Here is a 23,650-nt window from a genome sequence, read left to right on the forward strand (position 1 = left end):
TGGATCACAAATTGAATATAATCCAACAATGAGATGTAGCTGCAAAAAAAGCTAATATTTTGGGGTGTGTAAACAGGAGGATTGTACATAAGACACTGGAGATAATTGTCCCACTCTACTCAGCACTGGTGAGGTCTCAGTTAGAGTACTGTGTCTAATTCTGGATGCCACACTTTAGGAAAGATGTGGACAAACTGGAAAGACTCCAGAGGAGATCAACAGAAACCATAAAAGGCTTAGAAAACCTGACCTATGAGGAAAGGTGAAAAAAACTGCACGTTTAGTCTTGAGAAAAGAAAACCAAGGAGAGACCTGATAACAAGTCCTCAAATATGTTAAGGGCTATTATAAAAAGGATGGTGATCAATTGCTCTCCATGTCTACTAAGGTAGGACAAGAAGTAATGGGCTTAATCTGCAGCAAGGGAGATTCAGGTTAGATATTTGGAAAAACTTTCTAACTATAAGGATAGTTAAGCTCTGGCATAGACTTCCATCACTGGAGGCTTTAAAAGCAGGCTGACTTAACCCCTCTTACAGATGGTGTAGGTTTATTTGGTCCTGCCACAGTGCAGGAAGCTGGACTTGATGATGTCTTAAGGTATTTTCCAGCCCTATATTTCTATGATTCTATGAAGAAAGGACATATACTTAGAAAAACTTTCTGACATGCTACTGAAAGGTGATTCCACCACTCTACTGCAATGTACTGTAACAACCAGAGTATCACTTGTGGTAGTGTGCATGTTACATATAAAAATTACTTTGCAGGATAACAATAATAAGGATTACAAACAAGCTTGATAGTCCTCAGGCCTTTGTCATGAACACTAACTAGCTGTATGTCTTGGGGAAAGAATCCTTAATTCTCTCCTAGGTTTAATTCTGGCCAATGATTTCCTCTCTAACCACTTTACTGAAGTTGCAAAGACTCGAACAGCGTTATACAAATAAATTAATGGGAGTTGGGTGCCTGAATACCTGTAAATATCACTCCCAAAGTGCTTTAAAAATTGTCAAACAATGGCCACAGCAGAAAGAAGGCACATACCAAATTAACAGTAACAGTAGTCCTTGCAATCTTTCTCACACTTACTAATCCATAATTGGCCTCCTAGACCTCTGCCATAACAGTTCAGGCCCTCCCATATCCGGTCAAGCCTCTACCAGCTGCAGTAGGCCAGCTATTTTGAAATCCATAAGAGGACTGAATGCTCCCTAACACATTAAGATTAGTGCTTTAATTGGCCCCCTTGCAAGGGATCCCTGCATCACCCCACAAACTTAGAAGGTGTATTGACATGATTACAGATAGGAAAAAACTGAGTAGAACAAATCAATGCAAATATAGAAACCAACAACCCTATGCAAATATACAGCAATTAGCACAGTAATATCAGTCAACAATGACAAGTAACCTAGAAGGTCCCTAACTACCTTGTACCGTGCCTTGACAGAAAGACAGAGTGGACTGGAAAACATACAGGGGTAAGACAGGGGAAGAATCAGTACCTCTATTTTGAGCCTGATCTTATGGACACTAGGGGGATCAGCCACTCGGTGAGGCTGACCTGCATACTGATCAAGAAAGGAAAACTGGTACAGTGCTGCTGCTGTAGCCCCTTCTACTCTCACTACTCAGGAGAAAAAAAAACGAGGAGTACTTGTGTCACCTTAGAGACTAACAAATTTATTTGGGCATAAGCTTTCATGGGCTATAACCTTCATCGGATGCATGCAGTGGAAAATACAGTAGGAAAATACATATACACAGAGAACATGAAAAAATGGGTGTTGCCATATCAACTGTAACAAGACTAATCAATTAAGGTGGGCTATTATCAGCAGGAAAAAAAAACTTTTGTAGTGATAATCAGGACAGCCCATTTCAAACAGTTGACAAGAAGGTGTGAGTAACAGTAGGGGAAAAATTAGCATGGGGAAATAGTTTTTACTTTGTGTAATGAGCCATCCACTATAATCAGTAGGCTACACTGCATCATTTCATTTATCCTAATCTTCTAAAACCCGTGAAATACTATAGTCAGCTTTATTTAGCATTTTGGCAGTTGGAAGAGATCATCTGCAAATATTAGTATAGTTTTTCTGTTTGATTTTGGGCCTGATCCTAAACTTCCATTAACTTCCACTTTGGATTAGACTCATAATACATTGTTGCCTTTATGTTTGCTACCCTCCTTACTTCCAATCCTCACAAGCACTTTTGGGTAACAAAGTTTGAAAATTTCTTCAATCTGAATTTCCAATTTTACCATAGATTTTTAGGATACTTGTGTTTTTTACTTAATAGTTTTAATTGTGTTATCAGGATATTTGGCATTGGGAATTAGAAGGAACTAAACTGAATTGTTTTTACTATAAAAGCTAATAAGCTAATGCACTGATGCAGTTTTAGTCATGAGATGGGAAATAGTGATGACACTGCAATGCACCAAGACTATCAGGTCTAGGGGCATCCTTTACTGACAGAGTTTGGCCAGAAAGAAACCCATGGCAGACAGAGTGTGCTCCAACTCTGCAGTGGGGTTGGATTTTGTGAGGGAAGAACTTCCTATAAAACCTGGGGCAAGACACTTAGTCTATCATCTCCGCCTCAGTTCACCATCTGTAAAACTCCCCTATATCACAAGGATGTTGCGTGAAGATAAGTTCATTAAAAGATTATGAGTTGCTCAGATGTTATGGTGATGGAGGCTATACAAGTATTTTAGATCAACACGTGTCCAGATCATCAGTGGAGACACAGAGCAGGGCATTAGACTGTTGTGAGAAACTATTCAGGTGACAGTTTAGTGTTACATGAAGATAAGTAAAGCAAATTTTCTGTTTCTCATAGGGTTTTCTTCCCTTGCATATAAGGCATTTTCATTAGTAACAAATGTATAGAGCATTTTTCTTCCTTTTTAAACGTCTGTGCTTACTTGGCCCATAGCTTGGAATGTTATAAATAGTAATAATACCTTTTCTCTTATTTCCCCTGACATTATTCACAGTAAAAACAACTAGAACCATGAGGCTTTAGCCTATTAACACCCACCTCCAATAACATACTATTATGATGCAATCAGCATAAACAGACCAAGAAAACAATCCCTTTACCTAAATAATTAAACAGATACTAAGGTTTTGGCTATAGAACAAACAAATTTACATTACCTTGTAGAAAAAAACCCTATCAATTTCAGCTAGAAGGAGATGGCTAAGAAGTAGTGCCTGTATTACCTATAAATTAAGATTACCAAGACACTAGTAGCAGTTTTCAATATTACAGAGCAAACCATTTGTTAATGTATGTTTCTGACCTCAGGTATTTAGCATAAATCCATGAAAACAACTTGAGTGAAGTATGATCTAAATTTGAACTCAGTAGAAAACTGCATTAAAACTACGGCAGCCTTATTTAAAGTGTACTATATCTTTAGATTTGCAGAAGCTTACTACTCCACACTCTGTCTCAAATCACTTTTACCATGAATCTACCTGGATGTATTTGAAACTCTGCAATAACACTGCCTGCTGTCACACCACTAAAAGTTTCCCCAAATGCCTACCATTTCCTTTTCTATGCATTTCCAGTTGAGTAGCGACTTAAGATGTAATCCTGTGGCCACTTCAGAACCAAAGTGCATCCAGATCAAAGAACTCTATGAGAAAACACTGACAGACCTCGTGTGTTCTGAGCTGCAATCCCACAAGGCATGGTTTCTATTGAAGAGAGTGAAATATTTTTTTTCCTGTCTCAAGGGGAGATAGGGTTGTTTTATAAAGGTTTACTCTCTCTCTCTCTCTTTTAAGGGACTAGCTTGTAATTACTTACTTTCATCCCAAAAATACTCAAAGAAACACAGCAAAACAAAACATTTCTCATATAGAAGTCTAACATAACAGTTGGATCTTGCTGATTTGTACTGAGAGCTGGGAGATCCTATTGTAAGTTACTGATTTTTACAAAAGCGGCAAAGAGTCCTGTGGCACCTTATAGACTAACAGACGTATTGGAGCATAAGCTTTCATGGGTGAATACGTGCATCCGACGAAGTGGGTATTCACCCACAAAAGCTTATGCTCCAAAACGTCTGTTAGTCTATAAGGTGCCATAGGACTCTTTGCCGCTTTTACAGATCCAGACTAACACAGCTACCCCTCTGATACTTGATTTTTACAAATGATCAAGTAAAGATTAGGAAAGGACTCTCTGGCAGTTGTAGAAAAAGGTTCACACTTCCTAATATTTTAAAATATCTAAAAATAAAATTATGTCAGATATCGAGAGTCAAGGAGTGGCTTTAATTTGTGGAAGTGGAGTACTCACTGAGCCTTGCAGAGTTAACAATGAATGAGCTTTCCTCAATTCAGGGCATGTGCTCAATCTATCCCCACCACTCACTCTCATGGGCACTTGCTCCTCCAGAAATATATTGAAGCCTGAGTACTGGATCATAACAAGAGTCATGATACGTGTTTTACATCTCTTACTTGTATGTTATCCAACCACAGTTTCACACCATCTTTCATACCTATTACTACAGGCTATCTATAGACACAAGACGACACAATAGTTTCCAAAGCTATACCTTTCAACCATAAGAGCTTTGTAGCTCTTTATGTTATCCAGTAAATGAGGGGCCACATGGGAACACCTTCACAGGCAGTATGAAAACCAGAGGTTGTGCACCACAACCAGAATTAAAGCTAGAAATATTTATGTAGGCAGAATGTAGATATTCATCTTGGACGTAGGCAAGGACACTACACTGTTGTGAAAAGTGTATTTGAATCTTTAAAGACCGAAGGCATTCAGTAGCATTTTTCACCATTTTATCTTCATCCAAAAGCACCTTCAGAAACAAGTGTTACACTTCATGTTGATATCTATTCAATGACAAAATCACTACCACTCACTTTAAATTAATCTTAAACAACAGCTCCCTCTCTTCTGACCTTCAGCAGGACCTTGTGTACAAGCAGGAATGCATACAGCAGGTGCCCCTTTCAAGGGAGGAGAAAGGTGAGTGTGAGCGAGTCCAGGCTGTGATTCAGAAAAGAACAGAACTACTGACACTTCCTGTTGTGCCATGTTGCGAACAAGTCTATCTGGGGTAATCCCCACTTTTGGAAGATGTTGATCATGACATCCAGGCGGAGGGACCACTTGTGGTTGTGAAAGGACCTGTTAAGATGATCGGCCAGTTAGTTCTGAGAGCCCGGAAGGTATCAAGTGGGCAATGCAGAAGTCCCACAGCTTGAGGGCTTCCCAGCACAGGGGACAGGAGTGAGCACCACCCTGTCTGTATATATAGAACATAGCTGTTGTGTTGTCGGTCAATACTGATACACATCTGCCCTCCAGATGTCAAGCAAGGCAAACCACTCTTAGCTCCCTGACGTTGATGTGCAGCGACAGTTCTGTCTGGGACCAGAGAACTTGAGTCCCGAGTCTTCTGAGGTGCGCCCCCCATCCCATCACTGACATGTCCGTGACTAGAGACGGCGAGGGTTGGGGCCTGGAGAAGGGCAGTCCCACGCACACCGCTTGTGTGTCAAGCCACCATAGGAGGGACTCAATAACTGGAGGAGTAAGTGTGACTATCTTGTCTAGGAGGTCTCAGTTTGGCCTGTATACCAAGGCCAGCCAAACTTGAAGGGGTTGGAGCTGCAGCCTGGTGTGCTGTATTACATACATACAAGTGGCCATACGGCCAAGCAGCTTCAGGCAATTTCGCACTGTAGTAGTGTGGTATCGTCTTAAGTTCTCTATGATGGTGTCCATGGCCAGAAAGTGCGTTTCCAGAAGGAATGCTCTGGCTTGGTCGGAGTCTAGGAGAGCACCGATGAACTCTATCCTCTGAGTCGGGGCTAGAGTTGACTTTGCCACATTCAGGATCAGGCCGATCCTGTTGAATGTCAACAGAACTAGGCTCACGTGGTCCTCCATTTGCGCCCTGGAGTGGCCCTTGATTAGCTAGTTGTCTAAGTATGGGAATACCTGCACCTGCCACCTCCACAGGAAGGCAGCTAGGACTGAACACCCAGGGGGCCGCCAAGAGGCTGAAGGGGAGAATCGTAAACTGATAGTGGGTGTTGTTGACCACGAAGTGGAGGAACCGCCTGTGGGGCAGAACTATAGACACATGAAAGTACGCATCCTTCAAGTTGCGGGTGGCGTACCAGTCCCCCAGATCCAGGGAGGAGACAATGGAAACCAGGGAGACCATGTGGAACTTCATCTTCTTTATGACTCTGTTGAAGTTTCACAGGTCTAAAATAGGCTTGAGCCCACCCTTGGCCTTCGGGATGAGAAAATATCAGGAATAGAACCCCTTACCACTGAACTCCGGAGTTGCAGGAGTGTTTGCCCCTCCCGCATGAGGAGTTGCTCATGAGAAGGGTCACTGAAGAGGGACAAGAAAGGCAGGAGGGAACAGAATTGGAGAGAATATCCCAATTCTAGCATGTTCAAGACCCATTGGTCTGAGGTGATTTGCGACCAGGCAGGGTAGAAATGGGATAGATGATTCACGAAAGGGCGGGGAAGGATCCAGGATCTGGTCTGGTGCATCACCCCCGGGCACACCCTCAAAAGTTTTGCTTAGGGTTTGAGGACTGCCTCGCCAAGCCCTGGCCCTGGTTAGAGGAGGACTGAGGAGGTCTCCGGCGATTATTCCTGCCCTGCTTCCTGCTGTAATCCTGCCTAGGATGAGCACAGTAGAAGTGAGGGGTAGGCTGCAGCTTAAAATGTTTCCTTTGAGGGGCTTGTGTATGAAGCCCCAGAGACTTCAGTGTTACCTGTGAGTCTTTCAGGCTGTGAAGCTTAGAGTCTGTTTGCTCCAAAAAAAGCCCTGAGCCATTAAAGGGCAAGTCCTGAATTGTCTGCTGAACCTTGTGTGCGAGGCCTGAAGCCATGAGTGCCTTCTCATGGCTATGGCTGTTGACATCATCCAGGTTGCAGAGTCAGCAGAAACCAGAGAGGCCTGCAAGGAGGTTCTCGCAATGACCTCTCCCTCTTCGAGAATGGCAGCAAACTCTGATCCTGAGTCAGACGGAAGCAGCTCCTAGAACTTGGACAGCGTATTCCATGAGTTAAAAGCTGTAATTGCTGAGTACCACCTGCTGGTTGGTGGTGCGAAGCTGAAGCCCCCCTGGTAGAATACACCTTCCTGCCAGAGAGATCCAGCTTCTTTTCTTCTTTGGACTTGGGAGTCGATCCCACTTGCCGCTGCCTCTCCTTCTTGTTCACAGCCACCACAACCAATGTGCCCGGCTGAGGGTGTGTGAAAAGGAATTCATAGACTTTTGAAGGCAGAATGTACTTCCTTTCCACCCTTTGGCAGTAAGGGAAAGAGGCGGGCATTTGACACAGTGTTTTGGTAGTATTTTGAATTATCTTAATGAGGGGCAAAGCTACCTCGAGGGACCTTCAGGCACCAGAAAGTCAATCGTAGGGTCGGTCTCCTCCGACACCTCCTACATCTGCATGCCCAAATTTTGAGCCACCTTTCTGAGCAACTCCTGGTGAGCTCTGTTGCCCGTGGCCAATAGTGTGGTAGATGTGCCAGCCACTGCCTCATCAGGGGAGGATGAGGAGGATGCCCATGGGGGCACTGGGTACTCCTGTCCCTCTGGCTCGTGGAGATCACCCTGCACGATGCATCTTCCGCAGCGCCAGGAGAGGCACCGGCTTCCAGCCCCACGCTGGTCACCACTGCAGCCTCTGTGCTGGCCAGGGCACCAATCTCGCGGCTTTGCGGAGGCTCCTGGGCTACATGTGATGATGGAGCGGCCTGTGCCTCTGATACAACTGATAGTGATCTGGACCCTGCACCCTGGATGTGGTGGCAGGCCCACGGGGTCCAAAAGGGCCGTTGAGCCGGCGCCTGCCACTGCGGTGGCCACGGCATCATAGGCAATGGCTGCCCCTCCTCCTGTCTCAATCTGTGCTGAGAGCAGTGCGGGTTCTGCGTAAATTCATATGACTCCACCTCTGAGTCCGATGATGATTCCAACGTTGGTGACCAAGGCAGTGCAGAGCGAGATGGTGCCAGTGAGTGGTGCCAAAGCAAGGGCAAATGGTGCCGCATCATAGATGGCTTGCCCTTGTAAGGCACAATGCTTCTTTGTGGTGCCAGGGCCATTGCAGGGGACTGTGTTTTCATAGCTATAGGGTCCCGGGACACCTCAAAGGTGTCCGGGGTGGAGGGAAGATCCAACTCTTCCACCTGAATCTCCCACACTGGGGATTCAACAAGAACTGGACTCGACAGACCTCCTGCAAGGCCGGAGTTGATGGTGCCAGCTTTGTTGAGCCGGAGCAGGGTGTCTCGGTGCAGGATGCATCCCATTAGCAACTCCTCGCTCCACTGCTCTAGTGGGAGAGCGACCTTTGTCAGTCTTCTTCTTGTTAGGCACCGGTATATGGGAGCAGTGCCAGGCACTCGCACTGGAGGTGGTCTTTGGCGCCGGGGAGTGGCAGTGCCAAGGGTCTCCGGAGCCCAAGTCCTTTCTCAGCACTGCAGCCTCTCTTACAGAGGTGGCATGCTCTGCACCGAAGTGCTGGGCTTGGGGTCAGACGGTGCCTGTGTCGGCTGGGGTTGGAGGGCTGACTCCATGAAGAGCAATTTTAGCCTGAAGTCCCGATCCTTTTTAGTTCTTGGGAGGAAGCCTCTACAGATTTTACACTTCTCAGAATTTACACTTCATACAGGAGTCGGGTGGGTCTCCTCTGTGCATAGGGTTTTGACAGGACCGACACGGTTTGAATCTGAGACCCAGGCATACCCCGGTCCCTGGGAGGGGATGAATGTGGGGGGGAGGGGAACCCCGAAGTGAAACTTATCTTAACTAACTATAAAACTACTGAAACCTAACTAATCCTAAGTTAACTATTTACAGATACAACAAGAGAAAGTCCAGTAGGGGATCGCTTGCCATAGCAAGAGAAGAGAGCAACTCCAATGACCGTAAGACTGGCAGTAAGAAGGAACTGAAGAGACAGGGACCTAGATACACCACCATGAAGGCGCAACTACAGGGGGCTCCATAGCCAATCTGAAGGGTACCACTAGGGGGAAAACCTTTCAACGACTGTGCACGCGGCATGCACACACCAACTTGGAATCGCCATGAGCAAGTGCTCGGAGAAGAAACAATTTCATTGCAATACATTTAGGTGAAAATAGTTACAGTGAATGTGCTCCCCACACAAATACAAAAAGATACAGAGTATAGACAACCAAAAGCTTGGAAGTTCTAGTTTAATAATGTATTGAGCATTTTGAAATATTCCCTGTTTATTTCAAATACTTAAGGGATTATCTAAATAAAGATGTATAGACTTCTGCTTTGTGCCTATTCTTACTGTATAAAACTGACCGTGCAGTTTTTAGTAAATAACTTCTGGTTTGTTTCAGAATAATCTTTGCTTTTTTAAGAAAATTATTTCTGTAACTTTGAAATAGTTAGGCAAAAAATAAATTGGGCTAAAACATATGGAAATAGTATTCTACATAATCAAAAGAGGAAGAAGCAGAACTTGTCACAATTGCATCTGCTGTGTAAATCATTCATACAGCCAGAAAATACTGGGTTTGTTGTATATTGAAAATTTGATCAAGATGCAAACTCAATTCAAATCTTAGTTGGTGCAATGTATCTCTTTTCAGTGCAGTGTGTGCCAATTCTCGACACTGTTTCAGTTACCTTAGAAAAAAGGAGAAAGAAAGATTACTTACTATTAACTGTAGTTCCTCGAGAGAGATGCCACTGCACGTTCACACTAGTAGGATGCACTCCTGGCACCACTAAGCTTCAAAAACTTTCTAAAGCAGTGTCCCCACTGAAACTATAAAAGCACCACCTCACAGAGCCAAGTATTTGGAGATGACGTTTCTAGAGGCCATGTGGTCCCCTACTGCCTCATTTCCTTCTGTTAAACCCCAGAGTCCTTTGGAGAGTAAAACTCTGAGGAAAAGAGGAAAGTGGACATAACATGAATATATACAGGCAACACTAAGAAAAAAAAATGGTTACCTACCTTTCGAAACTGTTGTTCATCAAGATATGTTGCTCATGTCCATTCCATTTGTACGTGTGCACGCATCCACATGCGCTAATGATGCCTGCGCCCATGATGCCTGCGCCCTAGTCAAGTGAGCCATCACGATCGCTGGCAGGGGCACTTTCACCAGCTCATACCAGTAGCGGATACAAACCATGATTCAGGATGAGATTCTCTGGGTAGACACTAGGCAACTCTTCATCCAGTCCACGACAGCAATACGTGAACCGCTTCCACTTAGCCGCATAGGTAGCCCTAGTGGAGGGTTTCCCGCTGCCCAGCAGGACCTGCTGGACACCGGCGGAACACTGCCATTCTTTCCCGCTCAGCCACACGGAAACAAGGCCATCAAGTGCAGCGCTGCCAAGTTCGGATGCAGCAGGGTCACATGGTTCTGGGACAGTAGACCCAGCCTAAGAGGAAGCTGCAACTGGGTGGCTCTGCCCTGCTTCACCTTGAGCAGGACTCTGTGGATTAACAGCACTGGCAGGAAGGCGTACATCAATGCTCCCGACCACAGAATCAGGAAGGCATCCGACACAGAGCCCTTGTCCCTGCCCAGCAGAGAACAGAACACATGGCACTTTCTGTTCTGTCTGGATGTTAACAGGTCCACCTGGGGAGTTCCTCACCTGCGGAAAATTAGGCTGACCACCTCCGGATGGAGTGAGCATTCATGGCGAGACAAGAAGGATCTGCCAAGGTGATCCACCAGGACGTTCTTGGTTCCGGGCAGGTGTGTGCAGCCCGCAAATGAATGGCATGCCACAAACAAAAGTCCCAGAGGCTAAGTGCTTCCCTACAAAGGGCCAAAGACCCAGCACTGCCCTGCATGTTGATGTAGCACATTGCAGCAGTATTGTCCGGCAGGACCTGCACCACCAGGCGAACTGCTCTGAGCTTCCGGACATTGATTTGAAGGGTTAGGTTGTGTTGCAACCAACGGCCCTGGGTATAGAGCTTGTTCAGATGGGCTCCCCAGCCCAGATCAGATGTGTCTGAGATCAAAGTGAGCAGGGGGGCCTGGGGTGACAAAGGGGACTCCCTGCAGCACTGACTTGGGATCCCACCACCAATCCAGAGACACGAGGACATGGCTCAGCACCGCAACCACTCAGTCCAGGGGGTGCCTGCGGGAACGTATACCAAGGCCAGCCACATTTGCAGGGCCCTCAGATGAAGCCAGGCACGGCTTACCATGTAGGTGCACGCGGCCGTGTGGTCCATCAGTCGCAGGCACATGTGGGCCATGGTGAGCGGTTGGCTCTAAGTCTGACATGACCTGACATTTTTAATTGTAAATGTATTCAGCAACAGGTTAAATTAAAAAGCACTCTCCCAGTTATTCAAAAGGAACATCCATTAACTTTGTCAGCTCCAAGATCCCAGATCAGGACAGGTTTTCTGACTAGTGGAGATATCTTAACTAGTCCTTTGAGGAATCTTATAATAGTGGAATGGCTGAAGAATTTTCAATTGCCAACCGAAAACAGTACGTTGAGATGTCGATAGATCCCTTTGAATGGTGACAAGGAAAAGCTCAGACTTCAGGTATAATACATAGTCCAGAATAGATAAAATTGGGGCACACCTGGGGACAGGTTATCTGTTGCCCACAGAGATAAGTTCTTTTCCATTGCTCAGGAAAAAAAAGTTACTAAACTTTTCTGTAACCTACTCTTCGAGATGTTTTCTACATGTCTATTATACGGTAGGTGTGTGTGTGCCTCTAGCTCAGTTGTCAGAATTTTTCTCCCTCCATGGTACTCATTGGGGCAGCTCACGCTGCATGCAAGTATAAAGAGTGGAGTCACCTCCAACCACCACCAGGTCCTTTTAGACAGAAAACTCCAATGCAGAGGGATACGAGGGCGGGTTGTGGAGTGGACATTTGCAACACATCTTGAAGAATAACAGTTATGGAACAGGTCGGTAACCATTTTTTCTTCTTTGAGTGATTGCACATGTGCATTCCACTCCTAGTGACTCACAAGTCATGAAAACAGATGATGGGATCAGAGCCTTTCTAAACAGGGACTGAAGGACAACTCGTCCAAATCTTGCACCATGTCTAGCTTGCAAACAGGAAAACAAGTCCAAAATCTTTTTTTTTTTTTAAACACAACTAAAACTTACTATCCTAATATACTGAAGACTAATCTAACTATATAAACACACACTATATTTACAAATGCTGGGAGAGAGAGAACTGTTTTGGTACTGAACAGACTTCCGACGACCTTCACAGGCAGTAAGAAGGAAATGAGGGGGCTTAGGGGAGACTTTGCCCTTTACACCTTCATGCAGTGATGCACGGCAGCAATGGGAGCTTGAGCCACCAAATGGATACAGCTGAGGGAAAAAGTTTTCAATGACCCTGTGCTGGGCTCACCAACACCAAGACTGGAATGCACATGTATAGTCACCTGAAAAAGAACTGTGCATTAGGAGGTCAGGTGACACTGTTAGATGATGATTTAGATTGTAAACTCTCTGGAGCAGGGATTGTCTCTTATCTATGTTTGTACAAGTCCAAAACAATGGATCTCCGGTCCTAACTGGGGATCTTTGGGTGTCAATATAAATTATATTTATAAAATGATATGGGGGCTTTCTCATGACAGCTCCAGAAGATCTCAATACCATCCCCTGCCTGTCAAATCTAGAGTACTCAGAAGGATACTGGCCTAATCTGATTTTTCTGATCACCAATAAAAATAATGTAATTAGTAGAGAAGTATGAAGGAGATCTTTGCTTCAGACCAATAGAATGCATCAGATACAGTCTCTGTCCATCTCACTCTGAAGCAAAACTGAGGATGCTTTGCAATGAAAGATTTCAAATTTATCCAGTTCTCTATCTTTTAAATCAATAGGATTATTTACAGATTAAGGTACTACTCAACACTATTAAGAATGACTGGCCCTAAATTAACATTACATGTCAACATTTTCAAAAGTGGATGTCTCAAAATGCTGGAATGTTCCAATGACCACTTAAGAACATAAATAGCCCTTTTATTATACCTAAGTGTTGATTTGAGAATCCAGTTATCAGATTTAAACAGCCAATTAAATAGCTCAGTTTTGAAAAATGGTCGCCCACATTAAAATCTAAACTCAGATGTACAGCATGTCTCTTCACATAGCTTGAAAAATTCACTACTGAATTAGCATGGCAGTGAATTTTCAAGACACATAGCATTTCAAAGTACACATCAAAGATTAGAATCCAGGCCTCTGACTTTAATTTTGGCCCCCTGTGCTTAGACTCAGATACTACACTTTAGATCAGACACTACAAAAGGTTTACTCCACACTAAATGAGGTAGTCTACTTTGTTCATTAATCATTGACACAATGGGCTACTTAGACTGTGAAAAGCTGTCATACCAGATGTATTATGTCAAAACAATTGAAATGTATGTTTTAAACCCAGATTCTGCCTTCAGATACAAGGGACAAATCCTGGAAAATCACTTACTAGATCAATATGACACACAAAATGAGCTCAAATACAGCATCTTAGATCCGAATCAGCCTTTTTAAATCTAAGTGATACAATTTCTTATGATTCTTTCCTGAAAATAATGTTAGTGTGCATTTCCAGTAGTCACTCTTTAGTGAAATAAAACGGATAAGTTAACCTGTGCCTTCTTCCTGCATAACACCTCTAAGATCTGGTCTTTAATCTCAGTCCATACAGCTAAAATTCTCATCCAGGTCCTCATCATCTTGACTACTGCAACCTCCTTCTCTCTGGCCGTGACAAATTCCATCTTGACCACTTACATCCTTCCAAAATGGTGCTGCACAGATTATTTTCCTGGGCCATTGCTTTGACTAACCCTCTACTGGCTCTCCATCCTCCACCATATCTAACACATATGATCTGTCTTCATTTTAAGGATTTCATGGCATATCCCTGCCCTACTTATAATATCTTATACAGTATCAAGATGTCAATCCCTGGACCCACTGTGCAACTGATGCCTACCTTGCCCACCGATTTGTAAAATTTTCCAACAAGCACCTTCACACTTTCTCCCATGATTCCCCCTTTTGAATGGGATGAGCTCCATATAGAAATGTGCAAAGGTACCACATTTTCCTTCTTCAAATCCCTCCTTCCAAGTCTCCTCTATCATAATGCCTACTACAAACTCAACAACAGAATGGAAGATGTGTGTCATGACGGCTGCTATCATGCAGACTGGTATTGTTCCTCAAACTCCCCGAGTCTATTTGTTGTATCCATCTGTTGTCTTTCACTTTATACTTAGATTGTAATCTCTTTGGGACAGGAACTGTCTCTTTTTTATATCTTTCGATCTTATATACTTATATAATGCCCCTCACTGCAATATCTGAGCACTTCCCAATCATTAAGATATTTATCCTCACAAGAGATCTGAAGCGTAAGGAAATACCGTGGGGGGTACTATTATCCCCATTTTACAGATGGGGAACTGAGGCACAGAAACTAGGTGACTTGCTCAAGGTCACAAAAGGAAATCTGTAATGGTACAGGGAATTGAACCCAGGTCTTCTGAGTCTCAAGCTCGCATCTTAACCACTGAATCCTGTTTGTACAGTACCTAGGAACTTTAGGAACTACCACAATACAAATAAACAACAACAATACATGAACATTTCAATTGTAACCTGATTCCCCTAATAAATGTCCACAACAACTAATCTTCAGTAAGGAATAATGGCCTGCAAACATGTCAGTTCTAAACTGAAGCTGGTTTGAGTTACTTAAGGGGAATAGAGCATCTGAAACCACTAAGTTCTATTTTGTTACATTCCTATCACTTAAAACCAGATGAACTGATTTTTTTTTTAATTTTTACAGCTGACTAATAAAACCCTAAAAATAAGGTTTTATAATGGAAAGCTGACCCAACCTAAACTATAGGAGTGTTGTTATAAAACACAAAGCATATGGTCTACTTACTGAATTTGAATAAAAACAGAGACATTTAAAGAAAAAAATTATTCTTTATCACGTCTCACTTACTTCAAAGCCTCTTCCAGTTTGCGAATTTTCTTTTGAGCATCCCCTCTCTCTTTATCAACGTCATTTTGGAAGCCATGAATCTACCATTTCAAAGAAAAATTTTACATTTTAGCTACTACAGCATGTGATCAACAGAATGATTAAACATTATTTCAATTTTGAACTTAACAAATTAGTTTCGTATAGGTTTAGATAAGAAGTTGTTGAAAAATAATCAACATATGTAACGTGATGTTTCCACAGTTCAAACAAAGTTTGGGGACAAAATTAGCAGCAGGCTGAAACTATCAGAATATAACCTTCTCTACTAGTGTGATTTTTCTTCCTGTCCAAAGAAATGTTAAACTTCTAGTGTTAAAAATACAGTAACTGTATTAAAAAGAACTAGTTTTTTCTTTAGTATCAATTGCCATATGAGGATACTGAGAGATCATGAAATAAAGGGTAGATAATAAGAGAGATTTGTCTGAACCATATCTTACTTTGCCTAATAGCCTAGACATGAGTTCCTACTCATTGACTTGTTTTGAATTTAAACTTACAATGGATTTTTATAAAGATGATTTTTTCACAAAGCATTTTTTTAAAATATGATTAAATGGGTTAACAAAGTTACTTAAGCATACTGGCCACAGTATAACATACTTTCAGATACTATGGCATCCAAGAGCAGTTGCCCCGGGGAAAGAAAAGATACAGAGGAAGAAGAGAACTGCACTACTCTAGAATTCTTCACCCTCATTGAAATAAAAAGTGAGAGTGATTCAACAAGCATGTGAGAAAGACTGCATATACTCTCAGCCACATTCTTCAACAAGCACAAGATAAGTCAAGGTTTATTAATCTGTTCTCATTTTGAAATTCTTGGGTACTGTAATTTTGCAGTGTATGTCAACTGTCCATCTCACCTAAACACCCAAACAAATGCACAACCATAATAGTTTACAGAATCTTTAACATAAATATAACTCCCTCAGTCAGCCAATATATGTATATACTTTTACACACACACACAAAACACCTTTCCTCCCGTCACTTGTACAGATTCCAGAAGATGTGTACAGACACACATGCCTACTCTATCTTACAGGCCCCATTTCTTCTAATTTCGTCTTTTTTCTCTTTTTTTAAATCTATTTAGATTATAAACTCTTTGAAGCAAGGACTACTTTAAATGTTTGCACAGCACCCAGCACATTTTGGGTGCTATTATAATACAAGTAGTAAATAATAATGATTTTTTAAAAAGATTACTGACTTCTGGGAGCAACCAAGCTGACAATTTTGTTCTTTTAAGGCCTTACATGGTATAGATCCTAGCTATCTGAGATCACCTCTCTCCCTGTAAACCATTTCTGAGCTCCTAGGCTTTTTCTAACATGCCCTATCTTTTACTGTCAGGTGGCTAGTAGCAAATTTTAATCCGTGGAGGGTTCTTTACTCTGATTCTGTTGGACCAACAGGGGGAAGTGAGTTTCAGTGTTTGTCAACCTTCCAGGCATGGTACAAAGCACATCTGTTCACACTGGTTTTTGCCTAAGGCAGGTTAGGTGTCAAGGTTTTGGTTTGGATTTTTTTTGTTTTTTGTTCTTTTAGCATTGCTGAGGTAATAGTGTAGAGATCTTTGTGACAAAGATCGTAGTAAATTTAGGGGCTGTTCTTCTAGCACCCAATTATTTGCAGCATGATGTTTGATTAATATGAATATTCTCAGAGGCTCAGGAAATAGGTGCACAATTTTATGCATACCTAATTGAAGGGATTGCATGGTTCTGTATGAATTATTATATTTATTGATAGTATATAAGAATTGATATTAGGATAAAGTGGGCATTAAATATTTGTTAATTTCAAAGTAATGAGTGTGATGAAATTACATCAGAGAGAGAAAAAGAACAGATGGAGCAAACAAATAAAATTTGGTTTATGAAATACAGAAGTCTAGAGTGGCATTGAGAACATTTAGAAGCAATACACGTGCCATCAACTAAAAAGTGTTGTGAACATGTACAAATGATGGGAAGTCACAGCTCTGGTTCCACAAAGCACCTCTGTAGTTCAACAGAAGCCTCACGGGGAAAAAAAGAAAATTCAATAAACCCCCACACCCTATAAACGTTTACAATATGAACCACAGGAATCCAGTACGTTTTAGCTGATTACATATTGCAAAAGTATTTGCACAATATGATCAGAAATCATATCTCTAGAAAATATCTAGGCAAGAATCTGTGTTAGTATCAATAACCTTGAATGTCTGTAACAAGATGCAACTGACACACTCCAATACAGCATATTGATATCTCAGATGAAAAACAAGAAAGGAAAAACACAGTTAAAAAAACTCACTAATAGAAAGTTTCAGTACAGAAGCTAACTGCGTGGAAGTCTGAGTATTTAGCTGGTTTGGAACATTCTCAGAGACCGAAGGATTTTCCATTAGGGTGATCGGAAGTCAGTATTTACTGTCCTAGCATATTATATATGTATAACAGCTGTCTCAAGAACTGCTCTTGATAATATTGTATCACAGTTACTACACTTAGCTGCCTGTTTGGAATACAAGCAGATTATTTGTAAAAAGCAGGTGTTTCCTTTACTTGTAAAACCATTTAGCCTAACTGGTTCCTGATTTAGTAGATTAGTATCCTTAATCAAACAGTGACATTTAGGGTTATTACCTATTATTTGTTTGATGTTCAAGGATCTTAACAGGGAATAGTCACCATAGATCAATAAAGGTTATTAGATAGTGGTATGTATTTAAGCCAACAGATTATACCTGATAATGCATGCTTCCTTTACTCAAAAACAGGCTATTGTTTTTAGTATTTTATAGCCGAATCTGCCCTCTATTTTATGGGCATATGTAAATAACATGGTTCACATGTATTTTTTTGTCTCATCTCGAAGATTTTCACAGTACACAGTTACATTAAGGCTTCTGAACATGTGAACACCTGTACTGATCTCTATCAAAACAAAAGTTTTACCCATCTTGTTTATCATCACACAGTTGTATAATCCATCCTGAAATAAGCTTTATTGTAGCTATTTCAGGAGTCAAAGGGCATATTCTCTAAGGGATGGGATGACAATAGTTGTTCTTGACCTGAAGCTCTCAAGAGATATCACAGAGATAGAAAGACAAAAGAAAGCTGAACTGAAGAGACAGTAAAAAATATGAACATGCTAGGAAGTAATAATTCCAACTCAAATGTGGATATATATGTATATGTGCGCACATATATTTTGACCTGGTTCTACATCAGTTTAGATTTGAATTTTTCTTGTAGCAATGACAATTGTTTTGGTAATCATTAATATTTTAAAAGAAAATTATGTGTGCCATTTAAAAATAAGACTCGTTTATTACATGTAAATAACTTCATTAAAATATTATTCATGTTGCAAAGTCACGCACTCAAAAGTTAGGCCGTTCTAGTAACACCACCCACCCGCCACAGCAGGCGGGGGAACTTGATAGGGCCAGCGGTGAAGAGGGCCAGCCCCACAGCGAGAGAGAGAGAGAGAGACACACACACTCATTGAAGCTCTTCCCACCCTCTTGGAGTCTCTGGCACCCACTGGCCAGTTGTGGGAGAGTGGTGCTGATTGGGCCATATCTCCTAGCTCTAGGGATTTTATCTGGAGCCCAGGCCATGTGGAGCCTCTTCCAGCTCCATTCCTTAGAATTAAGGTTGCCTGGGATGAGACACTTTGCCAGTGGGTTTCCAGACATATTTGCTGACAACAGTGGAATGCTGAGACTCAGGGAACTTGGGCTCCATTCCAGGCTCATCTACCCTTTCCTCCTAAGCCTGATCCCTTCTGCCCCATCCCCTCTAACCAGTCCCAGTCCATATTACACCACTGGCTCCTCGTCCTACTCCCATTCTCCTCACCTAGCCAGGCTCAGTCTCCATTGTTCAGGCTTTTGATCCAACTGCCAGTCTATTTGCTCAGCAAGTCTTAGTCCACCCCTGCAAGCCCCCGTCCCCATCTCCTCCTCCCCCAGTTGCTATCGCCAGTCCTCCCCAACCCACTCCTTGTTTCCAGTTTCTTCATGTCCAGCTAGTCCCAGTTCCCTCCCTGACTTCTCCATTCTGGCTCTCCCCCTGCCCACGGTCCCTGTCCCCATCTCCCTCCACAGGCTTTTCATCCAATCTCTATGTCATCTTCTCACCCCATACCTCCAGGTTCCTTAACCCAGTCTCTGCCCAGCCAGTACCAGTTCTCCCTGACATCCCAGCTCCTTCTCTCCTCTTCTCCCACCCTATTGGTTCCTAGTCCCAGTGTCCCCCTTAGCTCCTCATCCAACCTGTTTCTCCCAAACCACTGGCTCTCTGGTTCCCCAGTCTTTTCCCTCCCTAGCTCCCACACCTTACCTTGCCAGTCCCAGTCTCCATCCCCAGCTCCCAATCTCTGTCTCCCTGCCAGCCTCCAATGCCAGTCTTAACTTTTCCCTCTCCCCCAGGCTCCATGTTCCAATCTTTTCCCTTAGCCCTCCCACACAATGCCCTAAATCCAGGTCTTGTACCCTCTGAATTTGAATCATACAACTTTCTCCTCCATACTGCTTTGCAGGGGGGATAAGAGCACAGAAGAGACAGACTCCCCGCTCTCAGTTCTGGTGCCTAGACCTATCCCTTACAAGAAAAGTTCAGCTTTGCCACTGTAGCCCTGAGCGATATGCTCAGTCACCTTTTAGGGATGGCATAGTCCTGTCCTGTCACACACAGGAGCTGAGAGTGGACTGAGCATGCTCAGTCACTCTGTGGGGATAATGCATGACCAGTCTAGTTAGCACTACAAGAGGTTTGAGCATACTCAGCCAGGATGGAATCTCTAGATTCGGTTACACAGAGAAAAAATATAGATCCAACATGGCTACTCCTCTCACAATGAAATCTTGTTTATCACTCTCAGACTCTCACTCTCCCCTACTGGGAGGAATTATCCGGTGCAGCGAAAGACTTGTAATTCCAGCATAAACATTCTGTAGCCAGATACTGTCCAAATTATGCCAACCCACCTCAATTTTGACCTTCAACATTCTTATTATTAAATTCTTGGGTCCTTCTTGACTAGCTAACTTTACCAGACTGAATTATGGGGTTTTTGCACATGCAAATAGAGTCTAGAATAACACTGAAACATTTCCACTTGTGATGCAAGACAGGATTTGAATTTTGGGCATGTCTATGTAAGCGGGGGAACAGTCCCGCTATTGTGGGGAACCTTCCTGGCTACTGTACTACCCCGGTGAAGTGGGCTAGCGAAAGGATTTGAGTCCTCACTCCCACTTCCTTTACCCAGTGGCCTCCCTGCCCTTGAGGACTCTCCTTCCACTCTCCTGTCTGGCAGAGTCCTCGTAACCCCAACAAGGATGGGCCCAGGATTCCTGCGGGGCTCGACACCCAACCCTGCTGTGGTCACCTAGGACAGGGGCTAGGGTGTCCCCACTCCGGGGTACTCTCTCTGCACTGCGAATCTCTCTGACCCACTGACCATTACATACAATTTAAAGCAAATGCAAGTTATTTAATCAACAATTAATTTTAAAAAGGATAAGAAAAAATGGGAAAGATTAAAGGAAACACATCAGCCCGCTCTGTGGCAGGGAACATCACAAACAGTGTCTCTAGAATGTCAGGGCAGTTCACAGTCTGTTCCTTGTTAAGTCCCAGGCCTTCTCAGGGCCTGGCTGTGCTGTAGGGATGCTGTGGGTTGGACACTTGTTCTGGTGGTGGCCACACGCTCTCAGGCTCTGAGCATTAGGACCCTTCTTCCCAGTGTCACCCCCGCCCTGTCAAGGTTACAATCCAAGCCTGGCCTGCAGAGCCTCTTGGCTGAGGCGTCTTCCTGCACCGCTGGGCCTGCTGCCCAGGGTCCCCCTTGGTCTCCCCAGCTGCTCACCGCACCCAGCTCCAGACTGCTCCCGCCCCAGCTGCACCACTCTGTCTCTGAACTACTGCTGCTGCTCTGCCTCCAGCTCCCTGGGCTGCTTCTTTGGCCCCTCTGCCTCCGGTTGCTGCAGCTCGGCTCCCAGGACAGGTATGTTCTGCCGGCTGCTTCTGTGACTCTGCTCCCAGCACTGACCTGCTTCCTGGGCTGCTTTTCTGGCCCCTCTGGCTCTGGTTGCTGCAGCTCTCCTCCTAAGGCAAGTCTGCTCTCTCTGGGCTGTGCCTCTGGCTTTAGGGCTGCAACTCTGCTCCCAGGACAGGGTCTGCTCTCTCTGGGCTGCTTTTCTGGTCCCTCTGGATCTGGCACAGCTCTGCTCCACAGCTCAGCTTGGGCCCCTGCTTTCTCCTTAGCTCGGCCCCACTCTGTCTGACCCAGGCAATTCCAGCTCACACGAAGGACGGGACCTCCCTGGCCTCCTGACTTTCTGATTAGCCTGCCCGCCCTGTCATTCAGGCTGACCTGGAGCATTGGCCTCTCCCCATTGTTCCTGGGGGCTGTCAGTCTCAGGTTCCTGATTCCCCATCGACCGTTCCCCCTTTTTAGTACTGGGAGCTAGCAACTAAAACACCCCCACTGAATGTTAGTAAGGGGGCAACTGTCCCCTTATAGATACATAGCCCCACAGTCTGGACTACAGGGGCATTAGGACTAGCTTAACGCAAACTAGGTGTGAATTAAAAACTATCTATTTTGCATTAATGTAGTCCTAAAAGGGGGAGCACCTTTTAGGACTATGTTAACACAAACAAGGTATGTTTTAGTCACACCCCCACAGGGTCTGCACATTGCAATTACAACACACCATGCTACTGCACACTGCAATTCGCACCTCTGTACTGAATTGTAGGGCTGTGAAGATAAGCCCTAGTGTCACTATAGGTTTCAGAGTAGCAGCCGTGTTAGTCTGTATTCGCAAAAAGAAAAGGAGGACTTGTGGCACCTTAGAGACTAACAAATTTATTTGAGCATAAGCTTTCGTGAGCTACAGCTCACTTCATCAGATGATCTAGCAAACAATGCATCATTTAGATCCACTGTTCCTTTTGTTATAAGCAAATGAAGAGTAGTTCACTTGTAGCTGTTTTTCAATTCATTCACAGTATGAGTTTGCCACTAATACTTAAAAAACAAGTCAAGGAAGTCATGGAAGTACACGTTTATACATACATTCTGTTATTAAATCACTACAATAGCCAAACACTTAAAGAAAAGTCATTTAAAAAACAAAGTCATGTGGAATAATTAACTCTTGCAATGAATGACTGTTTCATGTCAACACCTTTGATATTTAAGTACAAAAATTTGTACATATTGGCAAAGTGCTGCAAGATTAAATATGCTCTATAAGTGCTAAGCACTTTTTTTTTTTTTTTTAATTTCTGCTCTCAAAACACTACCTCTGGAAGATGATAGAGCATATGTATGGATACAGGTAAAATGTACAGTAAGTATTCGTTGGGAAAAATGATAAAATATCAATAGCAATTTCAAACTCCCTCTCTCTTCTATTAAACCAATAGCAGAGAGTGAAAAATCACAGTAAGAACAAAAGTAGTACCTAATAGGGCCCTGTCTGCATCCTCTTCACTGGGGTGAATTTCACCCTAAGTGAATTAAATACCAGGCATTAATATGTTTCAAACCACAGACATCATACTTCTGGAAAACATTTTAACAGCTTAATCCTTGTTTAAAAGCTGCTTATTACTAGACAAGCTTTTAGGTTTCATCAGTTACATACCCCCTTTCTGCCCAATATTCACTTTTTTATGGATTTGTGGATTTAAATCATTAGCTGCTGCCTAAGACATCTGCAAGTACACATAATATTTTCATTTTTCCTTCAAACTCTACCTTTTTTTCATGAATCCGCTCTAAATGAAGTTTTTCCTGTTGAAATTTGTGTTCTTGATCCTGCAAATTGAGGAATTTATTTTTAATAAGGAATCACTAGTACTTTAAACAGATTACTATAATTCAAAAGCAGCCCTTACCTAGACAAAATCTGGACATTTTACTAGAGTGCAGTATGGTCTATATCAACCAAAGTGTCCAACTTTATTTCATAATTAAACATTAATCTACGAACAATTTTAAAATGTTTTATTTTAGTTCAAAAAATTACACAGCGTTATTACTAATACTTGATTAGCATGGGGTGTCTCCAGACTACCAGGAAGACGACACAGGTTCAGTTACACGTCTCAGGGCTTGTCCACATGGCCATTTAGAGCACAGCAACCTAATATGCTGAAGATTTATACACTGGCTTGCTAAACAGTAAGTATTTGTGTAGACAAGCCCTTAGTCCCTAGCTTCCCAGACTAAAATAAGATGGGAGGCAATGAAGTTAGACCTTGATGAATGCAAGAGGGGAGAAAGAGTGCTTTCTCCTTGCTTTACAACAATTCACCCTATCAAATAAAAATGTTGAAAGATTCCAAAGACAGTAGTACATAGTCGTCCTGTGCCATCAAAATGGCTACTCTTCCCCAAGTAAGGGTAGAACATGATGATATGTGGGGAAAAGGGCTCCAATAGGGATGCACTGTAGGTGCAGGGAAGCAATAGTCTGAGTATCTATGA

The 23,650-nt window shown here is 43.1% G+C and overlaps 1 protein-coding gene across 4 annotated transcripts in view; it reads right to left on the minus strand.

The window, feature by feature from the left end:
* Window positions 1-23,650, minus strand: part of CEP112 (centrosomal protein 112) — a 359,203-nt gene that overhangs the window by 243,681 nt on the left and 91,872 nt on the right. For all 4 annotated transcript variants that reach the window (XR_012641956.1, XM_074972205.1, XM_074972202.1 and 1 more), the window contains exons 16-17: window positions 22,919-22,978; window positions 15,098-15,177 (exon numbers count right to left, since the gene is read on the minus strand). Coding sequence is in view for 3 of the 4 variants with exons in the window: in XM_074972205.1 (XP_074828306.1) it covers window positions 15,098-15,177; window positions 22,919-22,978 (140 nt within the window). In the remaining variant the exon portion in view is untranslated. The remainder of the gene's footprint in view (window positions 1-15,097; window positions 15,178-22,918; window positions 22,979-23,650) is intronic.

Source organism: Natator depressus, chromosome 14 (assembly GCF_965152275.1).
Source record: "Natator depressus isolate rNatDep1 chromosome 14, rNatDep2.hap1, whole genome shotgun sequence".
Lineage (NCBI taxonomy): Eukaryota > Metazoa > Chordata > Testudines > Cheloniidae > Natator > Natator depressus.